General features: G+C 36.2%; 1 protein-coding gene across 2 annotated transcripts; it reads left to right on the forward strand.

Annotated features, from left to right (window-relative positions):
• Positions 1-692: 692 nt before the first annotated feature.
• Positions 693-3,704, forward strand: LOC126583735 (eukaryotic initiation factor 4A-III homolog A-like). 2 transcript variants are annotated; one of them, XM_050248247.1, is made up of 7 exons: positions 694-1,277; positions 1,368-1,448; positions 1,579-1,686; positions 1,790-1,909; positions 2,199-2,366; positions 2,731-2,817; positions 3,417-3,704. In XM_050248247.1, the coding sequence occupies exons 1-7, from the start codon at positions 792-794 to the stop codon at positions 3,528-3,530; spliced, it is 1,164 nt and encodes a 387-aa protein (XP_050104204.1). In that variant the 5' UTR covers positions 694-791; the 3' UTR covers positions 3,531-3,704. The 2 variants fall into 2 exon arrangements, 1 of the variants encoding a protein (XP_050104204.1); XR_007609813.1 differs by lacking the exons at positions 2,731-2,817; positions 3,417-3,704 and having other exon boundaries at positions 693-1,277; positions 1,790-2,069; positions 2,199-2,247.
• Positions 3,705-7,927: the final 4,223 nt, after the last annotated feature.

Below are 7,927 nucleotides of genomic sequence, written 5' to 3' on the forward strand. Positions count from 1 at the left end.
CCATATAAAATTTTGATTCAATTCCCCCAAAATCTCATGGGAAGAGGTGAGATTTGTGGATGCTTAAAATACACTACAAAATCTCTCTAATTCCCTCTAATTCCTCAACTTTCTCAAATTCTTTAAAATCAATTTCTAATTGAATACACCTGGAATGTTATAAACTTCTTTAAAATCCTAATGTAATACATCTGAATTTCTAAGGATTTTAATAAACTATCTTAAAATTCTAATTGAATACATCTTAAATTTCAAATAATCACTTGAAATCCTGATTGAATACTCCTAGATTCATTAAAAGAATTAAAATACCTCAAAATCCGAATTGAATACACCCCTTAGAATAACACGAACAATGCAATTTAGGTTAAGAATATGATTGCGTAAATCTTATGAAATCTTTATAGAATTCTATCATATCTTTTAAATAGTATCCTAGTTAACTTGTAATATCTATTGGATTAGGAATTTATCTTCCTACTACTATGTAAATAGAGGTTCAATGAGATAATACACAGTCACAATTATACCATATAAATATGAGTGTACTATCTTCATACACGTTTTGACTTCTTATATACATTTTATTAATTTTTATCTTTTGATTTTCTTAAACTTATCTAATCTGACGATTGAAAATTAAATAAGTGTTTGAGAAGGAAAATAGGACGTGAAGCTATAAATAATAGTCGTCATCCGGCTGGTCGTAGAAACCCCCTTCACAAACCTAAACAGTAAAAAAAAAAACCAGAAAATTAGCTCAGCGAATCAATCAAATTACGGTCATCGGCATGGCGGATTCGGTGACGATGGATGCGATAGAGGCGATCACGACCTTCGAATCGATGGGGTTAAACGACGACGTTCTCCGAGGCATCTACCACTTCGGCTTCCAAAAGCCCTCCGCCATCCAGCAGCGCGCCCTTGTCCCTATCATCGGCGGCCACGACGTCATAGCCCAGGCCCAGTCTGGCACCGGAAAAACGTCCATGATTGCCGTCGCTGTCTGCCAGCTCGTCGACACCGCGTCCAGGGAGGTCCAGGCGCTGATACTCTCGCCGACGAGGGAACTGGTGGCGCAGACGGAGAAGGTGGTGCTGGCGGTTGGGGGTTTCGTGAATGTAAAGGCGCATGCTTGTGTCGGAGGCAAAAGCGTGGGCGAGGATATCAGAAAGCTCGAGCACGGGGTCCATGTGGTGTCCGGAACACCCGGCAGAGTCTGCGACATGATCAGGAGGGGAGCTCTGCGCACCCGATCGATCAAATTGTTAGTTCTGGTGAGTTTCTAATCTCCATTAAAGTTCATTAATTTGTGTTTAATGTTGTTAATTATTGATTTTGTAAATTACTTAATTTGGTGTTTTCAGGATGAAGCTGATGAGATGCTGACTAGAGAATTCAAGGATCAGATTTACGAGGTCTACCGATATCTTCGACCTGACCTGCAGGTTTAATTACTATTTAGTCTCTTCCTATGAGCATTTTGTTCTAATCAAGATTGTTAATTCAAAGAATTAATTAGCATGTTTGTTTATCCGAAGTGAAATCTGTGGTAATATTGATACTGTGGTATTGTAGGTTTGCTTAATTTCCGCTACACTTCCTCAAGAAATTTTGGAGATGACCAACAAGTTTATGACTGACCCCGTAAGGATCCTTGTCAATCGTGATGAATTGACTTTGGAGGTACGTATTTCGGTCGTGTGCTACTGCCTTTGAAATTTGAATGCAATGTGAATGAAATTTGAGGTGAATTGAAATGTGTATATTGTATTTTGCATCATGACAGGGAATTAAGCAGTTTTTCGTTGCAGTTGAAAGAGAAGAATGGAAGTTTGACACTTTATGTGATCTGTATGATAATCTTACAATTACTCAAGCTGTTATCTTTTGCAACACAAAGCAAAAGGTAAAGTGTTATTTACCGCTCGAGTTGATATTTGATACTAATGTCTTGAGTTTTGATTAGATGAGAAGGGATCCACGGCTGGAGTTCTTGGGTCATGGATTCTGTGTGGAAAGTTGGAGTATAGCATAGGATCCTGACCTCGGAGTTATTTTGATATCAGGTGAGATATAGTAAACATTTCCTTTTCTCTTGGCCTTATTCCCTATGTATCATTATTCTTGCCTTAGCTACTCTGGTTCTATAACTTCCTGGTGTATCCTTATTGATCCTTGAAACCCTATTTCAACAGGTGGACTGGCTCACCGAGATGATGCGGAGCAATAACTTTACTGTGTCTTCAACGTATGGAGACATGCCTCAGATGGAGAGGGATGCTATTATGGCTGAATTTCGCAGTGGCAATAATCGTGTCCTCATCACCACAGATGTTTTGGCCCGGGGTCTTGATGTTCAGCAGGCAAGTTCTTAGGTTCTTTCTGTGCAATACTTGTATAGTTATAACCAACTGCTAGAATCAGAAATCTCTTGACCTACAACTAGACGAGAAATCTCTAAGAATTACAGTGATGTTTAGGAGATTCTTGTCGCGGAACTTGCTACATGTTGGAGGTTATAAATAGTTAAATACAGACCAAAACCTTCAAGCTGGACTCTGGTTTCTAGTTGTCGGATTAGGCCTAAGGGTGCTGTATCGGTGAGAGACCTAGTGGAGTTGAACCTGCATGTAGAATAGTTTAGTAATTGCGTAGTAGAAAACATGTTATACTGATTGATTTGCTGCACTGATTTTCTAACCAGGTTAACCATTTCCCCTTTATCAGGTTTCCTTGGTTATCAATTATGATCTTCCAAACAACCGAGAGCTCTATATTCATCGGATTGGTCGTTCCGGCCGTTTTGGGCGCAAGGTATGCATTCTATATTCTAACTATATTTACAGTGGAATAAAGAAAAATCAAACAAGCTTACACCATCTTTGTCACAACTTTGCTTTTGAGTGTTGCAACTGTCTAATCGATGGATCTTAGGCTCTTCATGTTGTATTTGTTTTTGTTACATTTGCCAAATTTCAAGTGAATGTTGACTTTAACAAATTGATTAGAGACATCTTCTATTAGAAATTGCGAATTTCTTTCTATCTTTTATGCAAGATCAAATCTTATTAATGAGACGCCAATAGTTATGATTGAAGATAATACAAAGAATCTTGAGCGATATATGAATTCACATTGCATGCTCGTTGAACACTTGCATACTGTGTAGGCCACTTCGTCCTCTCTAAATATCTCTTGCATTTTTATCCCTGTTACTGCTAAAAGAGCTCATCCCATTCAATTGACTGACTTACGAGTCTTTTCGATGCTAAGAATCAACATTGTATTTCAGAAGTATTGCTTGCTGGGTTTTCTGTATTCTTAACCTATGCTTGTTTTTCCTCGTTAGTCTGTATTATCTTATTTGTTTGCATGTTGCTATTACAATTAATGGGCGATTTTATTTCTCGTAGGGAGTGGCAATAAACTTTGTCAAAAGCGACGATGTAAGGATTTTAAGAGACATTGAGCAGTACTACAGTACCCAGATTGACGAAATGCCAATGAACGTTGCGGATTTGATATGAGCTCAGAGCTAAGTTGCTGGCCGTCCTACGACCATTCTGTGTCGATTTAAATTCAGTGACATGGTTTTTTTGATGTTGATTAATAATTGGCAAACTTGCAGTTGCCCTTGCTCCTTATTTTATATGGATTAATGACTTGCTTAAAGCTTGAATGACATTTTCTTCGTTGATTAATGTTTTGATGTCTTTCGACTTTCGTACGAAACCATACCAAACTTCTTTGTTTCCCTTCATCAAAAGTAGCAATTTCGTAAGATTAGCTTCGTTAACAGTACAATTACGCAAACAAAATCCGCACAAACAACTTAACAGCGCAACGATGAAGACCACTAATCAGTACAGCTCAACAGATTCTCTTTCACTATCCGTGATCGAGACTGGACGGCTCAACAGAGCGGCGATCGAGTCTGAGGCGGCCTTATCTGAAAAATTAACGAGTTGAAATACAAGATTCACTTAAATGTAGAGGTTCGTGATCATGTTGCAACTATTAATGAGTAAATTAAGCTCATCCTCCTCCATGTAGATGATTCTACTATTCCTTGGCATCGACATGGTGGACTCAACATTTCTTCCCATTGCATCTCAACATGAATGAATGTTGAAGACCATCGAGCCAGTGCCAAGGAAGTGTAGAACAGCGTCAAGGAAGAGGAGTCGTAATTTGCAGGCAGCAGCGAAAATGGGGAGGACATATTTGCTAATTATATTTTGTTGGGTGAGAGTACACTCTTGAATTATGTGTGTGACAGTTGAAGTCGGACAAAGGCAAGGACCTGGTGGATATGGGTGTGGTTCCAAATTTTGTTTTGGTGTTGTTTGGAGTTGTAGCTTGTATCAATTGAGTTCTCTATAAATATCAAGGTGCAGTAGTCGTCACTCTGATATACAATTGGGTCGATCGAGTTTAGATAATTGTGTCATCAAATATGATGCTTCTTGCTTGAATGCTTCAACTTGAAACGTATCAACATCCGTAGGGAAGGAGGAGTAGGAGTAGGAGTAGGAGGATACTTTCTATTACGTGATTGCCAAGTTACTAGAGATGCCACAGTCGATCCAAATCCAGTGGTCCCGTTTTAGTCAAGCAATCTTGTATTTGAAGATTGTATCCAAGGACTTAAGTGCCTGCCTTATGTTTGCACAATGACATTGCCTAACTCCTTCTTGGAGGACTATTGTTGAGATTCTCTAGGTATAATTTGCATTTCTCTTTCATCATACATAGCACACTAGTCATGTTCTCTTGATCACATGACGAACAAAACTTCATGATTAATTGAGATTAAACATTAAATTCGCAAAGACGACTAATCATGATTGCCACAATACAATGTTTACCGCAAAAACACTAACCCTAGGTATCATTGCATGACACGAGTATAGCATTTTTATGTACCGTTTTGTCTAATTACTAGCCCTACTCCTGGCCGTGTTTGCCTATTTGGTGCATGAAGGGTTGAAGGTACAACAACAATAATTAAGTCTTATCCTATTAAGTGGGGTTCATTGTATGAATCCTAGAACGTCATTGCGTTCGGTTTTGCACCGAGTCTTCCGTTAACTTCAGGTACTCTATATCTTTTCTTATAGTCTTTTTCAAAGTCTTTTTATGTCTTCCTCCACCCTTTTTTTTCCTGAACCTTTGTATCATAGTTGCATCTTCCAACCGGAATATTGATATGTCTTTGGTTCACGTATTAAAACCGAAATAATTGTTGGATAACCAAATCACGGGAAATTATAAAATAAAATAAAACTGATTAATATCTTCGTACTAATAGGAGTGGATTACAATTTTGTTTATTTGCATTTTCTTCCTCTTCATCTCACAAGTTTGTAAAGTTCAGGACTTCTCCCACAGAACAATAAAGGTTTACCTGCCATCACAATCATCAACAAGCTTTCTAAAAGACGGTGCTCAGAGTCTTGGATAAACGCTTGCTCAGAATCTTGGATACACGCTTTAAAGAAAAACGAGACTCTGAGCATCGCCTCTTAGCCAGATACTTGTCATATGTTTAAAAAATAAAAAAATAAAAAAAGAAGAAAAAACTATAATTTTAATGAAAAAAGACAAATGAATGTATAATGAATAGTATCAGAAAAATGTAAAAATATAATTTTTTATTAAAAATGAACAGCACAAAAAATGTTTCGTTAAAACTTCTTAAAAATAAAATCCTCGAATGCTTGTTAATACTTGTCATGTGTTAAAAGCAGATTGATGCCTACTTTTTGATTCATTTGAAAATCACATCAACACTGAAATGCTTATTGAAAATTTAACTGCTTTTCGAAGAAGACTTGAAAGTGATTCGTAAAGAAGATCATGCGTACAAAAGTGCCTCTAATATTCTTAACCCTTTCAAAATTTGTCTCAAACACTCGATTAAATGTTATAAGTCCAAGCCGTGGTAAGAATGGACCATATGCCAACTTTTGATTATTATTATTTTTTAATCTCTATTTAATTTTGTTATATATGTAAGTTTGTGATCTGTTACCGACACTTTAAAATAGTTATCATAATCTGATATTCGTATATTATCTCTCCTATGCATCTTTATAGGCTTAGATAATGCAGTGTAGAATAACTTTTTTTGAATCGTAAATAACATACTTCTTTTCGTCTTTTGTTTTGAATGTACGAAAAAGGGATCCTCACCGGATTATTTTTTTGGGATCTCGTGATCGTGATCGTGATTGTTTATCATACATCGTAAAGTCAAAAATTATTTAAAATTTAAAATTAAATATAAATATTACTTAACGAAAACTAATCTCACAATGTATGATGAACGGTTACGATAACGGATTTCCCAAATCCTCAATAAAAGAACCCGGCGAGGATCCTTTTCCTGAATGTACCACTATATATGCACGCGGAGCAACGATTCTTTGACAAGTGTAAAATGGGACTGAATTTAAGAGGGTCATAAAGAGCTTGTTGGACCATACACCATGACAAGAGCTGGCAGTCATCAACTAGAATTTAAGATGGTGTCCCCAGTTGTCCTATTTTCTTTTCCCACCCAGCCAAGAAAGAATAATACTTGATAACTCAAATGATAAGCTAGAATATTTATTTAAAATTGTACGTTGTCGACTTATAAAACTTCATATTTATAATAAAAAAAATTATTTATATTATAAATTATTCTATAAAAATTACATCTACAAAAGATCATTCAAAATTAAGGTCTTTTAGCCGTCAAATTGTATAAAAACAGAGGAACGAAATTGGTAAAAACATTACAAATCGTCTATGTATTTGGTATAATAAATTGACTAACCGACTTTAGTTTTAATTCATTTTTTGCGAAGATAATTTTTACATAGTGATGCATAAAATGAACGGTTCTAACCGTAAATATAAAGTTATGTAATTCAAACACAAAAAATTTTAAGTAAGAATTCTTACTCATTCTTGATTAGCCAAACATTATTCCCAGCAAATTCATTTTTCCTACATATTTTTTTGCTTCTGTAGATCACATGGGAATCATTAAAAAAAGAGCCCACCATCATCCGCCACATCTTGTTACTTTACCAAAAAATGGTCTTAAAACTTGATATTTCGATTTCGCACTTCCAAGCCAGACACACAAGTATTTTTTATTATTAAGTATTTTTCTATTCTAGCACCTCCATGGGACCCCATTATTGTCTTTTCATGCTTCAATATCCATCAAGATTTTAACCCCACAGAGGCGTAGAGCCCATCTCAATAAATTAGTATGAGGTATTCGTCAATTTATCCTGATCTGAATTTATAAGGATTGGTCAATTTTTCTCTCAATTTTAATTTTGGCTAATTTTCCTCTTCAATTTTCATAATTAGTCAATTTACACCCTACTGTTATTTTTTTTAAATTTTCCATCTATTCTTCTGTTAAGTAGGTATCCGCATGATTGCTTTTAAAGAGCAAAAAAGTCATTTTCCCTACATCTTCGATCTTCTTCATTTTCTTCGAACTTTCTCTTCTTCTTCCTTGTCTCCATGCTAAGCCCGTGACTATTGCCAACGCCTCCCTCCTTCGCTGTTTGCAACCCAGTCCATTTGATATGCTGCTTTTGTAGTTTGCAGGCCACACCCCGTCCCCTCCTCATTTGGCCTCGTCTACCTCTAGTAAGGTGTAGGGAAACATATTTAATGGAAAATGATAGTAGGGTGCAAATTGAAAAACTAACAATAGGGTGCAAATTGATTTTTTTTTTCCCTTCAAAGATAGTCATGCGAATACCTACTTAATGGAAGAATAGATGGAAAATTAAAAAAAAATTGACAATAGGACGCAAATTGACTAATTATGAGAGTTGAGGAGAGAAATTGGCCAAAATTATAGTTGAAAAGGGAAATTGGCCAATGGTCAGAAATTCAAGGGGTAAATTGA

The sequence above is a fragment of the Malus sylvestris genome, chromosome 9 (assembly GCF_916048215.2).
Source record: "Malus sylvestris chromosome 9, drMalSylv7.2, whole genome shotgun sequence".
Classification (NCBI taxonomy): Eukaryota; Viridiplantae; Streptophyta; class Magnoliopsida; order Rosales; family Rosaceae; genus Malus; species Malus sylvestris.

What these genes read in the sequence shown, in the direction of transcription:
- LOC126583735 (XM_050248247.1), top strand. Translation starts at nt 792, where the DNA reads ATGGCGGATTCGGTGACGATGGATGCGATAGAGGCGATCACGACCTTC. An exon ending in TTTGCAACACAAAGCAAAAG is followed by an intron (nt 1,910 to 2,198) that starts GTAAAGTGTTAT and finishes CTATTTCAACAG; the next exon opens with GTGGACTGGCTCACCGAGAT. An exon ending in GGGGTCTTGATGTTCAGCAG is followed by an intron (nt 2,367 to 2,730) that starts GCAAGTTCTTAG and finishes CCCCTTTATCAG; the next exon opens with GTTTCCTTGGTTATCAATTA.